Here is a 19,178-nt window from a genome sequence, read left to right on the forward strand (position 1 = left end):
CCATTATTATGGATACAATTATCTTATTCTCCTAACACTATTCTTACTAGGTATCCTGAGGCTGTAGGACAATTAATACTCAAAGGAATAAAAGCAGCAAAGGGAGTATTTGGAATTTCTCCCAATAAAATTATTACTCCATATACTATGGATCAAATTGATGAGTTAGCTAATGAGTTAAATACTTGGGCAATAATCATGTGCAAATCTAATGTTTCATTTGATAACCACTTACCATCTAATCCTTTATTGTCTTTTTTGGTCATTGCATCCTATAATTTTTCCAAAAATGACAAGAAAAACACCTATCATGAATGCTCCAAATATATTCACTGATAGGTCAAATAATGGTACAGCAGCAATAGTTACACCTGATCAAAATTTTATATTTTTAGTACCCAAACAATCAGCTCAAAAGTAAAGCTTAATGCAGTATTACAAGCTTTTGTGATGTTTAAAGATTCTGTATTTAATTTATTTTCCGATAGTCAGTATATAGTTAATGCTAATGTATCCCTTGAAGATGCTGGTAGGATTTCCCCTTCCTCTACTGTTTTCTCTTTGTTTTCCACTATACAAAGTCTAATCTGGGACAGAAAAGATCCATTCCTTATAGGACATATCAGGGCACATACAGGATTGCCTGGAGCCCTTAGTTTGGGCAATGATTTAGCAGATAAAACTACACATGACATACATATTTTCTCTACACTAGAAGAAGCTACAAATTTTCATAAAGTTCCATGTCAATGCTAATACTTTACAAAAGTGTTTTAAAATAACTAAGGAACAAGCTAGACAAATAATAAAACAATGTCAAAATTGTGTGACCTTTTTTACCACAAGTTAATCTTGGAGTCAATCCTAGAGAACTGATACCTAACCATATTTGGCAGATGGACATCACACACTTGCCACAATTTGGAAAATTAAAATATTTACATGTTACAGTTGATACTTCTTCCGGATTTTTGATGGACTCCCTTCATGCCGGAGAAAAAACTAAAGATAGTATAGTTCATTGCTTACAAAATTTTGCCACTGTGGGGGTTCCAAAACAGTTAAAAACAGATAATGCCCCTGGTTATACTTCTACCTCTTTTAAACAATTTTGTTCATCATTTGGCATTACTCATATAACAGGAATCCCATACAATCCACAGGGACAAGGCATAGTTGAAAGCGCTCATCAAACTATTAAAATGTACCTATTAAAGCAAAAAGAGGGAATTGGAAAGGGATATATATTCCCCAAAGATAAACTTAAAATAACCCTTTTTACTCTAAACTTTTAAAATTTGGATTCATCAGGACTTAATGCTGCAGAAAGGCATGTGTCTAAAAAATGTACATAAGCCCAAGGTACTTTGGAAGGATATTCTAACAGGACAATGGAAAGGTCCTGACCCAGTAATTGTCTGGAGTCGGGAGGGTCTGTTTGTGTACTTCCACAGGGAGAACAGGAGCCAATTTGGATTCCAGAGAGATTAACTAAGCTCCTGACCCAGTGATTGTCTGGAGTCAGGGATCTGTTTGTGTGTTTCCACAGGGAGAACAGCAGCTAATTTGGATTCCAGAGAGATTAACTAAAGTGATTTCTACAGACCAAAAAGAAGATGATTTGGTTCAAATCCATAAGAGCTGATATCCAGAACTCCAGTTTGGCTACCCTTACATCTTCGACAGAACCAGGATGCTTTTTTCAACATCTATTTTATTATTACCCTTTCCCACATCATGAAGTTCTATTTTGTTTTTTGAGCTCATACAGACCTAGGTTAATGTTTTGCTGATCAGTTCTATTTTTTCACTATAGAGTTTTTAAACATTGCAATGGAGATTTCACCTGTAAAAAGTTATAAGGCCTTTACTATTATGTTATGTGTTGTATGTATTATATTATGTGTGCACACTTGTGTTTTATGTTGTATGTTTGTATGTACGTATGTCCATATATCATATATGATGAGCGCTCATGAAAAAATGGATCCAAGTATTTTTTTTTTTATTCACATGATTTAAATGGTTTAATTTAAATTGGGTAAACAGTTGTTGAGGATTGTTTTAATATGTGAACAAAAAAGGAGGTTAACAGATCTGTTTGTTTACTTTCACCTTTCCTTTTCATTATATTTAATAATTCTGTTCAAGATAATGTAAATTGTTAAGAAAATCGTTTTCTTTTAGTGCCTTCTGGAATGTTACATAATTTTTTCTTTAGCCATTATTGCCAAAATTCCTATCTTCATCCCAGTGCCGGTGAAGACAAAGATAAAACCAATCTACAGCTTCTGCAATAGCTATCACTGAACTGCTTGCAGAGCTTGCCTGGACTATGTATCACTTATATGCATTGTGAACTCACTTGTATGCATTGTGAACTATCTATTGGTGCAGCGACTTGTGGTAGTGTTGGGGTATTTTTGCTGAGGGTGTCATCGGTGATACAAATTTTCCAAAAGGAGCCATCACTGAACTGCTTGCAGAACTTGCCTGGACTATGTATCACTTGTATGCATTGTGAACTATCTGTTGGTGCAGTGATTTACTGTGGTAGTGTTGGGGTATTTTTGCTGATGGTGTCATCGGAAGTACAATTTTTCCAAAAGGAGCAGTCAATTGGCTTGGTGTATCTTCCTCCCTTCTGCTTGTGATGGTCGTTCAGCTAAAATTTGGGGGCCAACAAACGTGAGGCAAAGAACTTCACCCCCGTGCTGGTACAAAGACCTATCCACAGATGTGGCTGTATGCTGGACCGGTAGACAATGACGGGTAAGATCCAATTGCAATGGTACCAACCTAAGACAGGAGGCTGACGCCTTGAGGTCAGCTCATCCAATGACGGGTAAGAACCATATGTAGTATTGGACAACCTAAGGCACGCACGGTCCCTAAGCCACATGCTTGTTGTTTAAACAGAGAGGGGGAGATGTTGAGAGCCACGGCTGACGGGCCCCAGCAAACTTCTAGCTGCCATCTGATTGGCTCCTCTGCGGTGATGCTTATTGGGCTGTTTCCCCGCCCTTTCAGACCACAGAGCTGCTCATTGGGGGACTTTTTTTGGCTCTGCCCACGCGACCCAGCCAATCAGCCTCAAGAGCAGGAGGAGTGGGGGAGGTGGAGAGGTTTGTGGGAAGCCGGTGGTGGCAGCTGGGCTCTGAGGGTTTTTCCTGAAGAGCTGTGTGGTGCAGTGTGTGTGTTCTAAAAATAAAGTTCGTTTCTTTTGACAAGTGGCTCGTGAATTGTGCCCAGCCAGACTGTGGCAAAGAATAAATTAAAACAAAAACCAGTAAAGGTGATTTTCAAAGAAAAATTTTGCTTTAAGTCTATTTAATATCAAATGGTATTACTGTTTGGCAATTATAAGATTCTTAAATTTAAAGGACTACAGCTTTGTAATGATGTGAGAAACCAATTACTGGGCCATAATTCCTTCTTTCATATTCTCTAAATCTTTGAATATGTTTCAATTTCAAATGAGACGCTTAACAAATGATACCCAAGCTATCAAACAAACATATGATGTCTTTACTAGTGCCCTCAGACTAACATCTCTAGGGTTTAAAACTACTTTCATAAAAATACATGGGTCATTCAGATCATCAAGGTCCTCCAATGATTACTAAATGACTGATAAAGTGTGTGCACCACGGAACATTTAACGTTGAGAGAATGATCTTTAAGCTCATTGGATAACAGGATGAAAACATTTAGCAACTTATTAGATTTTCAGGACAAAATAAAACTAATCAACTAGTTGTAATACCATTCATTATTTTCAGCTATTTAACATTTTATTCTCCAAGCCACAACAAAGAAATATCAGCTTTATAAACCTCCTCCACTGAAAATAGAATTTGAATTTAAAAGTTGCTATATATCAGTAAGTCTTCTACTACCACTGGGCCCACTATTACACATAAAATAAAATGTCTCCAACAAAGGATTTTGCCTGATACTAAGTATTTATTCACATATAGTTAGGTATGTTTACCTTGTAGGAGGCATAAATAGCAACATACTAATGAAAAACAAAGAGCTGCCTGTATTACTTCAGAGACTACTAGAAAATAACCTACCATAAAAGGAATTCCCATACTATTTTCCTCTGGTAGAAGCAGTAGTTGTATTGTTTCAATTCCAATCACAGGCCTGTGGCAGAAAACAGATATCAAAAGCAAGAATATGCTGATGCTAGAAATGAAGAGCTATGTTACAAATAACTACTATCTTTTAAAAACCCTGAATTTTTACATAATACTTAAAATTTACTTTGCATTTTACTAATTCAGAAATTTAGCTTTATCCTCTTATCAAGAAAGAAAATTACTATTCTGTGCAAGACTTAAAAAAAAAAAAAAAGGCTTTCTCTATACATAAAACAATCTTTATTGGATTCCCAGAAGAGACTGTAAAGGTGGATTTTTTTTTTTTTTTTTTAAAGAGAGAGTGAGAGAGGGGGGGAGAGAGAGAGAATTTTTTTAATATTTATTTTTTAGTTATCGGTGGACACAACATCTTTGTTTTGTATGTGGTGCTGAGGATCGAACCTGGGCCGCACGCACGCCAGGCGAGCGCGCTACCGCTTGAGCCACATCCCCAGCCCTCTTAAAATTCTTAACAAATTGTCCTCAACATTCTTAAAAACACATACACACAAAAACCTATTTAAATGTATTCGATAATATATGCAACTACTTACTAATTAACAACTGTATATTTATCCATGGGATGTCAACCTAAGAAACTGCCTATGAAGTATAATAAAATATTCAATTTTTAAAGTTCTCAAAATGTAAAACATTCATTTTAGAAATACATAAATTTAATAAATCACAATATCATCTCCCACAGACAAACACTGGTAGTTTCTATGTATATTCTTTTTAAAAATTCTGGGATAATTTATTATTTAGTAACGGGCTTTTCCCCAGCTGACTTCATTCAACAATGTGAATTTTATGCATGTCCTTAAATATTCCTTTATAACACTCTCAATGACTACATAAAGTTCTATTAAAAAATAATAGCTTACTGGACTAGGGTTATAGCTCAGTGGTAGAGTACTTGCCTCGCATGCATGAAGCCCTGGGTTTAGTGCCAGCACCATGTAAAAATAAACAAATAAAAATAAAGATATTATTGTCCATCTACAACTAAAAATATATATTTTTTAAAAAAAGTAATAGCTTACTAAAACATGGGGGCACATGCCTGTAAGCCCAGAAACTATGGAGGCTGAGACAGGAGAATCACAATTTTGAGGTCAGCCTCGGCAACTTAGTGAGACTCTGTCTCCAAAAAAAAAAAAAAAAAAAACAAAAGGCTGGGGATATAGCTCAGTGGTAAAGCACCCCTGAGTTTAATCACTGTCACCCCCCTAAAAAAAGTAATAGCTTATTGTATATAACCAATTTATTTGCTAAGATTAAATATTTGGGTTGCTTTAAAAAAAAAAATATGGGGGCTTGCCTAGCATGTATGAGGCACTGGGTTTGATCCTCAGCACCAAATAAAAATAAAGGTATTGTGTCCAAGTACAACTAAAAAATATTAAAACAAATATATAATGAATAATTTTTCTAAGAATAACATATTTTATACAATAACTATCCCAGAATAAAAGTAAATTTCATACCAGCTAATTTTAGTGAAGCTTGTTTTCTTTTTACTAGGGATTGAACTCAGGGGCACTCAGCCACTGACCCACATCCCCAGCCTTATTTTGTATCTTATTTAGAGACAGGGTTCTCACTGAGCTGCTTAGTGCCTTACTTTTGCTGAGACTGGCTTTGAACTCACAATCCTCCTGCCTCCACTGAGATTACAGGCATGCACCACCATGCCAGACTGAAGCTTATTTTCAAATAAATAAAATGAGGCCTTAAATAATTACAAAGCCTTAATTTTCAGGTGCAATGACCTGAAAAGAACAAATGTCAGAATTAAATTCTCTATTTAAAAATAAACAAAAAAGAGGCTTCCAATCATAGTTATTAGTCCAAAAGAACCATGAGTTTTTAATCATCTTCATCATAGTAATTATCTGCTAATGCCCTCCCATGCTTTTCCAAAATAAGTAGAAACCATTCTATTCACTCTGAAGAAAGAAGGTTAGCTTTAGTTCTAAACATACTAAAATATGTTATTTCTCTTTTGTCAAAATTATTTATGAGCAAATTAAGTTTATGGAAAAAAATCACATGAATATTATTTTTAGTATATGCTCTACAGTATGTGATACACCAAGTAATATAATTATTGCCATTTGGTGGTGGCAAATATAAAATAAATTTCCTCTCTATTTATTGCATTATTAGCAACACAAAGGCAAAATATTGCTGGAGTTCCATATTTTATACAAGAATTTCAAATGCAAAAGGGGGCTTTATAGGTTTTCACAATTACATTTTAATCTTATATTAACAGTTAAGCTGAAATCTCATGGGCAAATTTCTGATGAACCTTCTTGTACAACAGCATTTACCAATAAAATTTAATTACCTCAAATATTATGGGACTCTTGACATTTATCAAATAGCATGTAAATTCAATGACTTTTTCCTCTGTACTAAACTTTTTGTAAAAATTCTTTTGTAAAAATTATACTTTTCTCCCTTTAACCAAAGACAGCTAGCTAGCTTAGCATCCTACCGTCACAAATACTTATTCAACAACTGTTTGTTAATAACTACTTTTTTTGCTAAGTGCAAGGATTACAACATTGAACTGGAGAAATTTTTTCTGGCTTCATGAAGCTTACACAAAATCTTCACGTCTTTGGTCCTGATTTGAAATATGGGGTAGTAAAACACCAGCCCTTCACCTATAATTTACAATGAAAAAAATACCAAGCACACATGAAAAAAAATTAAGAGTAAGGAAATACTTATTTATTATGACTTCCTTAACAGTTTTCTGTTGAAATACTGAATTATTTCAGAAGGAAAAATGTTTGGTGCCCTTCAACTAAAATATTTAAGTTAAAAAAGTATGCAGATAATCTTCTCACACAAAATTATCACAAAGCAAAGTATGCCTCACTCCTCAGTAACTTATATAATTACTGCCAAAGAAAGTGTCAAGAGGCTAGGATCACAAATGAATTCAAACTGAGATTAAAGTTGCACATGATAGATTTATCACAGAATTAAACATATCCTAAGGCTATAAAAGCCCAGACTTCCTCAGAGAGAGCATTCAAAGCAAGGAGGGGTTGTATCTCATTCACATCAGATACACAGCTCTATGATTTTGCTTAAACATGTGACAAGTGACAAACATTTTCTCATGAATGAACATTTCACATACTAATGATTCTACCTTCTTGGCAAAAGTACTTTTTTTTTTGGGTTTCGTTTTTTTGTCCTAACTAGAAACAAGATTCTTGTAGGTTATACACTAATATCATCAGTTTCACACAGTCCAAACTAATACAAAATATTTATAACATAAATTCCCAGAAGGTAGGTACCACTACTTACTCCCATTAAAAGCCCATCTAATCTACTCAGGAAGAAGTAAATGTAAAAGGTAAAACTACAAAGCAGTGTAATAAGTACCTTCATAGAAGTCCTATGTATACATGTCTGTAAGAAGGAGAAATATATACATGCATACAAGTATATTAGAAATCATGAGATATACTAGTCAACAAATGATATCAAGAAATTGGTAAGCAACTGAAAAAAATTCCTTTCAACAGAATTCCTTTGCCAAGTGATCACTAAACTGAGATTTACATACTTAAAAAATATAATAAAAGTAGCAGGAAAGTACTGACTGATTTCAACCTAAGATGGGAAACATGGCAGGGATGTTCTTCTCTCTTACCGCTCATAGAAGATCTAGAACTGTAATACAGCTATAATAAGAAATAAAAGACCAATAATTTAGAAAGTAAAGTATAAAACTGTAAACAACATGAGAGTCTCTGCAGAAAATTCCATGGAATCTACATAAAAGTTCCTATAGGTAAATACATAAAGTTAGCAAACTTATAGGTTATAATTTTTATCTCTACATACTATTAATGAACTAGAATAAAAATTTAAAGTATCACTTATAATAATGATACTATTCATAATAACACCAAAAAACAAAAACAAACAAAACAAAAAAAGACCCAACCTGGAAATACTATGGTATTTAACAAAATGTGTTCAAAATCTTTATGTTAAAAACTACAAAATAGAGACTGGGGGGTATACCTTAGTGAAACAGCACCTTTGCTTAGCATGCTTGAGGTCCTGGGTTTAACCCCAACAATGAAAAAATAAACAAAAAACAATAACAAACACCAAAAAACTACAAAATATTAGAAATAAAAAAAAATGTGTTTATAAGGAATATGATACTCATGAATGGGAGGACTCAATATTCTTAAAATGTCAATTTTTTTCTCATTTAATCCATACATGAAATGCAATCCCACTCAAAATCCCAGTGGGCTTCTTGGGGAAGAAATCATTAAAAGTTATTCAAAAATTCACACTGGGGCTAGGGATATAACTCAGCTGATAGAGTGCCTGCCTCACATGCACAACGCCTTGGGTTCAATCCCAAGCACCACCAAAAACAAAACAAAACACTGAATGGAAAAGGACCTTAAAGAGCCCAAAACAAATTTAAAAAAAAAAAAAGTTTGGGGTGGGGGTGCTGGGGTTGTGGCTCAATGGTACAGAGCTTGCTTAGCATGTGTGAATTGAAAGTTCCTATCACCGCACATAAATGAATGAATAAAATAAAGATCCATCAACATCTTAAAAAAAAAAAAAATAAGCTAGGCACATAGTGGCACTGTAAGTCCAGTGACTCAGGAGGCTGATACAGAAGGACCAGCCTCAGCTATTTAAAAAGACCCTATCTGAATATAAAAAGGACTGGGGAGGCTAGGCATGGTGGTACACACATGAAATCCCAGTGACCTAAGAAGATGAAGCAAAAGGATGGCAAGTTTGAGGTCAACCTGGGCAACAAAGCAATACCCTGTATCTAAATAACAACAACAACAACAAACGGCTGGGGTTTAAGTTCAGTGGTAGAACAACCCTGGATTCAATCCCCAGTAGTGCAAAAATGAAAAAAGATAAATAAAGCTGGAGGATTCACATTACCAGAAAGATATAGGAATCAAGACACTGTGATACTAGAGGACAGATAGATCTATAGAACCATACAAATGCAACCAATAGATTTTTGGCAAAAAGTACAACAATAATTTTTAAAAACTGAATACTTTTTCCAACAAATGAACAACACATTTAGAAAATAAGAATAACAGAGACATTTGCTTACATAGCTGTATAAATTCTAGGTATCAACAAATTATATTTAGTTGGCTATATTAAGGGGAATCAGATAACTCAGGGATAATGTGGACAGAAGTGAAGGAGAACAATTTTATATTCATAACCTTCCTATTCCTTTGCAATTATATGATTGTGAAAATTGACTCTTTTAGGGGACGGGGTACTGAGCATTGAACCCAGGCGCACTTAACCATTGAGCTATGCCCCCATGCCTTTTTACTTTTTATTTTGAGACAGGGTATTACTAAATTGTTGAGGCTGGCCTCGAACTTGGGATCCTCCCGTTTCAGCCTCCCAAGTTGCTAGGATTACAGGTACATGCCACCTTGTCCAGCTAAAATTTAATCTTAAAAGTTATACAAATGAGTCAGATGCATATCAATAATAAGATTACTTAAACACTGTTTCACATGCATAAGGCATAAAGCCCTGGGTTTGATTCTCAGCATGTGTGCACACATCCTCCATCCCTCAAGAAAACTTTTGAGTAGATCTATGCTAACAAACCTTTGAAAGGTATGTGACACAAGGAAAATAAAAATGCAAACTGGATTAGCTTTAAAATACTCCCCAAATGTTGATAATTGCTGAAGCTGGGTAATCAATTCATAGGAACTCATTAGTGTTTTTTCTGCATAACCAAAAGTTTAAGAATTATATTAAAAGGCCAGATGTGGTGGTGCATGCCGGTAGTTAGTTACATGGGAAGCGGAGGCAGGAAGACCACTTCAGTGCAGTAATTCAAGGCCAGTCTAGGCAACATAGTGAGACGCTGTCTGAGAGAGAGAGAGAGAGAGAGAGAGAGAGAGAGAGAGAGAAAGAGAGAGAGAGAGAGACAGAGACAGAGGGAGAGGGAGAGGGGGGAGAGGGAGAAGGAAGGAGGGGAGAAAGAATTATATTAAAAATTAAAGTAAGAAAGTCAGTTATATATGATAAAATACAATTATTCTACTCACAGATAACACTATTTTATAAAGAGGATCCCCTCCCCTGACAAAAAGAAATGTTAAAGCACTTAGGTCCAAAATTCATTCACTATATTTTATAGCATTGCATGTATCAGCCAATTGAAATAATCTAAGAGATGGGATAAATCTAAATCTGGATTTCTCAGTATTAGCACTATCAATATTTTAGGACATACTTTGTCATGGAGTTTTGTCCCACACATTGTAGGGTATTTAGCAGAATCTATGGACACTACCTACAAGGTATAACTCATTCCAATATAGTAGCCAGAAATGTCTCTAGATACTGACAAAAAGGCTACCAGTGAACAATACTGCCGCCTGTTGAGAAACACTAAACTAATGATTTCTTAGAATAATAAGTCATACTATAAAAAGCAAAAAAAGAAAAAAAAGAAATAGTTATGTTCCTCAAAATTTCAAATATACAATCTGTACACATGGAAAAATGACAATTCATACCCTGTTTGAATCAAATGTATGATACATCAAGATCATTGTATTGTCTTAAACAACTAATAAAAAAAATAAATAAAATTTTTAAAAAAAGAACCTAAGCAACTTAGCAAGACCCTGTCTCAAAATGAAAATATTAAAAAAGACAAAAAAAAATTTCAAATATAACTTGAATTAAACGACATTAGACTAGCTAGCAACAGACAAGGTATTTTCTCTATCTTAATATCAGTACAAAACTCAAATTGTTTAAGATTTACCTTTTTAAAAAGTGTAAATATATACATTACTTTTAAACACAATATACTAAGCAAAGTAAGCATTTAATTACTCAAGAAAATGAACAATACATCCATTTACATTCAGTTCACTCTAAAAAAGTGGGAGTGACATCACAAAATATGGCAGAGTAGGGACTCTAGGACTCCATCCCTCCAAGGCAAGAAATAAATAGGCAAAAACTATCAGAATCAACATTTTCACATATTAGAGTCTAATCAAAATCTTACAAAAAATAACAGAACGCCTAGTGAAAAAAGTTCTGTGGCATTTTACTTACCTACTTACTACTCCAAAACTTCTCTAAATGGCTGCAGCCATGATAATAGCATCTCACATTGGTGCAGTTGTTGGTTCCAGAGATACCAACGTGGACCTTATGCTCAAAGATCTGTGGTTGTTTTTTGAACTATATAGGGAACTGTCTCAAGAACTTATAGTTCCATAAGTCTTGGATATTCTTAAAACTGAAGCAGCTTCCCCAATGGTATTTGTTCAAAGTATTAAAGGGAAATGTTTAGCCATGGCCACATGTGGTAAGATATAACATTTGGGGTAAGAAACAGATCTAAAAACCTGGAAAGGAAGGGGATAGGGTAGGAGATAGATACTTAAGGGAAAAAAGGCTCTGGAAACACTCTATATGTATCATAAAATCTAGAAGGCACAAACATGAGTAGGGCTAGACATGTGCCCAGAAAATATCCAAAAAAAAAAACAAAAACCCAAAACCCAATTTTTATTTATTTATTTTTAACTTCTGGGGGGAACTTTCAATTCTGTATAAGGCAGAGCTAGAAGTTGTTTGGCTGAGCACTGAATGCCCTAACACAGAAGCATTCCACAAAGACCAGGGGAGGTTTTGGTTGCTTTTTGACTCAGGTGTTTAAGAAAATCTCTGTCAAAACTATCAACTCAGAGAAGGAACAGAGAATTCAGTTATTACACACAATAAAGAATATAGACTGCCAAAACCAAAAAAAGTTTAGGAGTCATTAAAAAACCCTTAAGCAATAATAATAATCCCTGGGGAAGGGGGGAGAATTGGATTTCCAGCTATATTATCATATTCAAAATGTCCCAGTTTCCAACAGGAAAATTTAAGGCATGCAATAAACACAAACATAGATCCTGCTCAAAGGTGTGTGTGTGTGGGGGGGGGGGGGGTGATTAATAGAAACTGTCCCTGAGAAAGGCAATAAATACTGGATGTATTAGACAAAGACTTTAAATCAACTGTCTTAAATATGCTCAAAGAACTAAAGGAAATGCTGGACAAAGAACTAAAATGAACCAGAAAAATGTCTCTCCAAAAATAGAATATCAATATCAATAAACAGAAATTATAAAAAGGAGTCAAATAAAAATTCTAGAGCTAAAAAGTATAATTAGAGTGAGAATAAAAAAGCCAGTTATTTGAAAATATCAACAAAACTGACAAAACCTTTTGCTAGACTAACCAAGAGATTCAAATTACCAAAATTAGAAACAAAAGTGGGCATAATCATTACTATCCATCCTAAGGGGGAAAAAGTTACTACTGTTAGGGTAGTACTATATATCCATCTACATGAAGTGGACAAATTTCTAGAAACACATAAGCTACTAAACCTGACACTGAATAGAAAACCTGAACAGACCCACAACAACAAGAGATCAAGTAAGTAATTAAAAGCCTCCCTATAAAGAACAGTCTAGGACCAGAGGGCTTCACTGATGATGTCTACTAAAAATTTACCAAAAATTAACCTTAAGTCTTCTGAAAATAGAAGAATGACTTTCTTCAATGAACAGAGCTGGAACAAATGGACAGCCACATTCTTTGAGGCCAGCATTATTATCCTGATACCACTGCTAGAAAAAAACATTATTAAAAAAAAAAAAAAAAAAAAAAAAACCACTGACCAAAATCCTTTATAAATAGATATAAAAACATCTGCAAAATACTAGCAAATCAAATTCAGCAGCATAAAAAAGAGAATTATAAACCATGACCAAATGGAATTTATCACAAGAATGCAAGGTGGTTCAACATTGCATTCAAAAAATTTTTTAAAAAAATCAATACTATATCATATTCATAGAATGGAATGAAAAAGCACACAATAATTCCAATGAGAGAAAAAGCTTCTGACAAAATACGATGTCATAATAAAACACTCAACAAACTTAAAGTAGAAAGAAACTTCCTTACCACAATAAAGAACATTTATAAACAAAACAAAAAGACCTACAGCTAATACCACACCTAAAGGTAAGAAACTCAATGACTTTTTCCCACCAAAGATCAGTTATAAGATAAGGATGTACACTTTTACCACTTCTATGTAACACTGTGCTTTAAATTCTAGTCAGTTAACCATGTAAGAAAATGAAATAAAATCCATTCAAATTGGAAAGGAAGCAGTAAAACTACAAAACAAAACAAAAACAGTCCTCTAGTTGCAAGTATGACCTTATGTATAATCTTAGAATAAAAACCCATCAGAACTAATGAATGAATTTAGCAAATTTGTAGTCTATATGGTCAATTCACAAAATCTATTCCTTCCATACACCACCAATGAACAATCCTAAATTAAGCAATTAATTCCTATTAAAATGGAGAAAATACACCATCTGTTGTTAGCTAGTCTAATGTCATTTTATTAATACAGCAGAATTAACTCACTGGTAAAGAGCTATTCCTGAAAAAGAGAGCAGGATGCAAAATGGGCTAGTGTCCACAACAATAGTGACACACTACTGGTGGGAACATCAATTGATACAACCTCTATGGAGGGCAACAGCAACTACTAACAAAATCATATACACCCCAATGAAAAAGATCTCTAAGATTTATCAACTGGGGGTTAAGAAAGTACACAAAAATCAAGTAAGCCATCCTGTGTGTTAAAAGGGTGAGAAAAGAAAGAAGAAATTTGCTTCATTGGAAATCTGCATCACCAATACCCCTTCTACGGTCTGCAACAAGGCAGATACCCGGAACCACATTTCCCAGAATCTCTTTTCTTGAATGATTTAAGGATAGTCAATAAGGGACACTCATGCAAGAGAAAATGAAAGCAGATTATTACTGTCTGATGATAACTGTAAGTAAATGCATACGAAGAGAACTGGCATTAGGTTTGTTAAATGAGAATCATTTGCTTTTTCCATACTCAATAATGTACAATGTCAATTTTCTAAATTAAATATATAATCTCAATGGAATACCAACTAGTTAAGCTCAAAAGGAGTTCTCAAAGCACTGTGATTTTTTTTTCTTCTAATTTTATATATAAAAGCACAGGGTAAAGAGTCAGTTTGGGAGAAAACAAAAACATATACAGGAAGGAAATTCCAGGTTAGTCCAAAAAAAAAAAACCAATTAGGAAAAGGAACTGCAAATTTTTTAGAAGGAAAAATAATGGAATATTTTAAAGACCTTGACAGGTTTATTACATGAGAAGTTTGGGAGGGGCCACAAAAGATTTTTAAATATAATTACATTAAGATCAAAATGTTCTAAAAGAAACCTCTAACAAAATAAAAAGTCTAGCCATTCATGAAGATGTATAGCAAAACCAACAAGATTCATAGTAGACAGATAGATACAGATATATGCTTATGACTGCATTGTAAAGAAAAAATAAATGAGCAACTGGCAAAAAATCAAACTGGTCAAAATATATGAAAATACATCAAACCTCAATAGGATTACAGGAAAAAGGTATTATACTAAGATACCACTTCACATACACCACATGGCAAATGTAAAGTAAAAATTCACAGCAAGTTTGAGAGCAAAGAGGAATTAATATAATTGCTTCCAGCCAATATAACTGATAAAACCACCTTGAAGAAAATCATAATTTCATAGTAAAGGTGAACATGTATATTCCCTATGAACAAGAAACTAACTCATTTATTAATCTTAGAAATGTTGTACACAAAAATATATACAAGAATTTCTACCAGAGCACTATTTTTTACTTTTTTTTTTTTTTGGTGGTGCTAGGGATTGAACCCAGGGCCTTGTGCATGAGAGGCAAGCACTCTACCATCTCAGCTATATCCCCAGCCCCAGAGCACTATTTTTAATAGCTCAAAACTGGACATTACCTAACTACAGTGTTTTAGAGGAATAAACTATGGTTTATGTGTATGAATATATAGCAATTTTATTATCTTAACATGGATGAATTTTAAAAGCAGTGTTGCTTGCAAGAGACACACAAACTATAGCACTTATTTAAAATTTTAGAAAACAAAAGTGATAGCACACATTGCTTATTACATTGTTTATGAATATGTAAATACAGCATGAATGAAAAAGCTTCAATGATATAAGACACTTTTAAGGTGGCTATCTAGAAGAAAAATGGGAATATGGCTCTAGTGTTATATATATAAAGCAAATATGTATTGACATCTTTAACATCTATAAACATCACCTGTTTATTCCAGGTGATACTTAGGTTTTTTTTGAATTATATTTTATTTATGTATCTGAACATTTTAATTTAAAACATTTTTCAAGAACATTCTGATTGGCTTGAGTATAGAAGATTGAATTGAAATGCAATAAGACTGGAGAAAAGCAGACCGCTCAGAGAACCAACTACAGCATTAATTGAAGTATAAAATGAAAGCAGCATGAATGGCTATCAAAGTGGGAAGGAGATCAATATTACATATACATATGAATTAAGACTAGAAAGTTCCTCAGTTATGTGAGCGTGGTATATCTGGATCATTTTCTGTCTTTAAAATCTTATAGTCAACATTTTTCAAAAGAAAATATACAAATGGCCACTGGGTATATGAAAAAAATGCTAAAAAACCACTAACTATCAGGGAAAGGAAAATAAAACCCATAAACTATCACTTTACACCTGTCTTTATGGCTATTGCCAAAACACAAAGAAAGGTAATGTTGGTGAGGATGTGGACAAAGGGGAATCCTTATACACTGTTAGTTGGAACGTGAGTGAGTATAGCCATTAGGGAAAACAATACAGAGGTTCCTCAAAAAATTAAAAATAAGGGCTGGGGCTATAGCTCAGTGGTAGAGTGCTTGCCTAGCACATGTGAGGCCCTGGGTTCGATCCTCAGTACCACATACAAATGAATAAATAAAATAAAGGTATTTTAAAAATTTTTTAAAAATTAAAAAATAGAACTGTTATATGATCCAGCAATTCTACTATAGTGTACAAATACAAAAGAACTGGAATCAATATGTCAAAGAAAGATCTGCAGCCTCATATTCACTGTAGCATTATTTACAAAGCCAAAATGTGGAATTGACTTAAGTGCCTGTGAACAAATGGATGATTAAAAATTATAGTATAAGCTGAGTGCCCCTATCTTAAATACTTGGGACTGGAACTGTTTTTGGATTTTAGATTTTTTTGGATTTTGGAATATCTGCATATATATACATAATGAGATTCTTGGGGATGAGACCAGATTCTAAACACAAAATACATGTATGTTTCACATAAATGGGAAATGGGGTGCAAAGGGAAAGGAGGGCTGAGATATTGGTCAAAGGACACAAAATTTCAGTTAGGAAGTATAATTTCAAGAGATCTACTACACTGTGTTTACCACAGTTACCGATATATTATATCTGAAAACTGCTGAATAGCTTTTAAGTGTTCTCATAACATACACACACCCCAAAGTATTGAAAGGCATTATGTATGTTAACTAATTCAATCTAGCCAGCCAATAATGTATACATATTTTTAAAAATCATTTTGTATATCAATATGTACAACATCTATTTGTCCATTAATAAATAAAAAATCTACATTACATTGTTGAAATACTCTGCAGATACACTAAAGTAAAAAAAAAAAAAAAAGTCAAAAAGTCCCCAATATTGGTTTGATTTTTGTTTTCTCAAAACATTCAGGTTCAATTATATCAACTTAAGAGTTAAGTGAAATTAGGAAGCCATTCTACAAAAACATTTAGTAAAAAATCAAAGCCTAACGAACCTCTATCCAGAAACTCTGCAATACTAATTATTAAACCTGATTCATAGCATTATCATGTCTGTATTACTAATACAATGGACCAAAGGGCATGTCCTTGTCAGCCTTAAACCAAAACTTGTCACTTTTACTGTCAGTGTTATCATATGAAAGCTGGAAGCTCACAAGGTCTAAAATTAACCTCAAAATTTGGTCTCAATAGAGAACTGAGATAGATTACAGGTAAAAAAAAAAAAAAAAAAAATACTGCAAATTCCAAAAACATATGCAGAATATCAGATAATAAATCAACTTGTTTTAATAAACAACAATATTCTTCTGTATTTCAGAACTTTAAAATTTAAGGGGAACCAATGTGATGCTTAATTATGTCTTGGAAGAAGTAGTCTATGACACAGCTAAACTAGAATAAATTCTTCCATACACTGAACTGAAATCACTTCCTGTGGTTTTCATCCATTAGTTTCTAGTTTGATATACAATAAAAGTCCATTCTGCTTCCCTGTGAAAGACCTCGAAGTATCTGAAGCAGCCATGATGCCTGTACTCCCATTCCCTTGCCTAGGCTAATATTCCCAGCTTTATGTTCCTAATTGTCCTAACCATACAATGGAACATGATTTCAACCATATCTCCTCTCTACCCTAAGTGTGATAATTCAGATGTCAAAATAAAGGCATCCTTGTCACTTTCCTTACACCAACCTCTACATTTCTTTTTACCATATGCTACTGGTAACAAGATGTGATCTCATCCCCAACAATATGCTACTGGAATTAGTTGGGGGATAGAAGGACAGGATCTTACCGTTTCCCTCTTCAATTTTCCCTTGTCAAATTTCCATGAAAACTTGGTTTATTAAAATTAATTCTCTTCATTCCTTAATCTGCCATCCAAAGTCCTCAGTATCTTAGTCAATACTGCTGTCCACCTGTATTTCTGGTTTTCTTCCTTCCAAGAGTATGGAAGAAATACAGTTCCTTACCCATCCAACATTAAGGCTGGGTGTGGCCACATAATTTGATTTGATCAGTTAAATGTGAGTTGAAGTGATGAGGCCTTTGAGAGTGGGATATGCCATTTTTCAGGGTCCCTTTCTCCTGCTACAATGTTCCAGAAGATAAAAACTCCAGTCTCAGTTTGTGTATGGAATACAACAAAAAGCAGAACATCTTGTCAACCTGACTGTGAACTGTAAATAAACCATTTTTGTTTTTAAGCCACTGAGATTTGTTATTTACTACAGCAAAATCTAGCCCATCCTGGCTAACATGCTATCCTTCCCATATCTGCCATGTGCAAATCTGATGAACATTCCTTAAACCTAATGCAATCCATGAGTGTGGCACACATGTACATACGTGTGGGGCGCGCGCGCGCGTGCACACACACGCTCAGAGGTTAGGCTGTTTTGATTTGTTCTTAATGAATTCAAGTTAGGTTTTTTTAAATTTCTTTTTTTAGTTGTAGATGGACATAATGCCTTTATTTCACTTATTTATTTTTATGTGATGCTGAGGATTGAATCCACTGACTCACATGTGCTAGGCAAGTACTCTACCACTAAGCCACAATCCCAGCCCCTCAAGTTAATGTTTAATGATTAGAACTTCACCTCTCTTGGAAACGATTTATTCTAGAGTCTCACCTTAAGCCACATCAAGCTTCATAATCTACTTTCTTCCCTTTCTGAAAAACAGAATAATCCTTCCCTTCTGTATTGTTCAGCACCTGTTTTCCTAACTCAACAGTGTCCGCAAACTTTAAAAGTGATTTAAAAACTTAAGTTCTTACAACCATAGGATATATAATTCTTTCAAATCAAGAACAAACAGTTGCTGGAACTGGGGTTGTGGCTCAGTGGTAGAGCGCTTGCCCAGTACATGTAAGGCACTGGGTTCGATCCTTAGCACCACATAAAAAAGAAGAAATAAAATGAAAGTATTGTGTCCATCTACAACTAAAAATGTATTTAAAAAAAAGAACACTTGCTAAATTTAATCACCCCTCTAGATTTCATTTTCCTTATTCTGTTACCTCTTACTAGTCTGCTTTAACCCAGAGGCAGACCTTATATGAACATAGTTAAGAGAGAAATCCTTTATTTCAGAGGTAATATACATGTTACAGTCAGTGGGATAGTCTCTTTGTTCTCTGCTATGCACTCACTGCTGAAA

At 34.1% G+C, this 19,178-nt stretch overlaps 1 protein-coding gene across 6 annotated transcripts in view; it reads right to left on the reverse strand.

Moving 5' to 3' along the window:
* The window catches only part of Ankrd28 (ankyrin repeat domain 28), a 188,048-nt gene that overhangs the window by 143,706 nt on the left and 25,164 nt on the right, over window positions 1-19,178 (reverse strand). For 3 of the 6 annotated variants that reach the window (XM_076842006.1, XM_076841983.1, XM_076841951.1), the window contains one exon: window positions 4,080-4,152. The exons of the other annotated variants lie outside the window; for them this stretch is intronic. In XM_076842006.1, coding sequence (XP_076698121.1) covers window positions 4,080-4,097 — 18 coding nt within the window. In that variant the 5' untranslated portion in view covers window positions 4,098-4,152. The remainder of the gene's footprint in view (window positions 1-4,079; window positions 4,153-19,178) is intronic. 6 annotated transcript variants of the gene reach the window in all.

This window comes from Callospermophilus lateralis, chromosome 1 (assembly GCF_048772815.1).
Source record: "Callospermophilus lateralis isolate mCalLat2 chromosome 1, mCalLat2.hap1, whole genome shotgun sequence".
NCBI classification, from domain to species: domain Eukaryota; kingdom Metazoa; phylum Chordata; class Mammalia; order Rodentia; family Sciuridae; genus Callospermophilus; species Callospermophilus lateralis.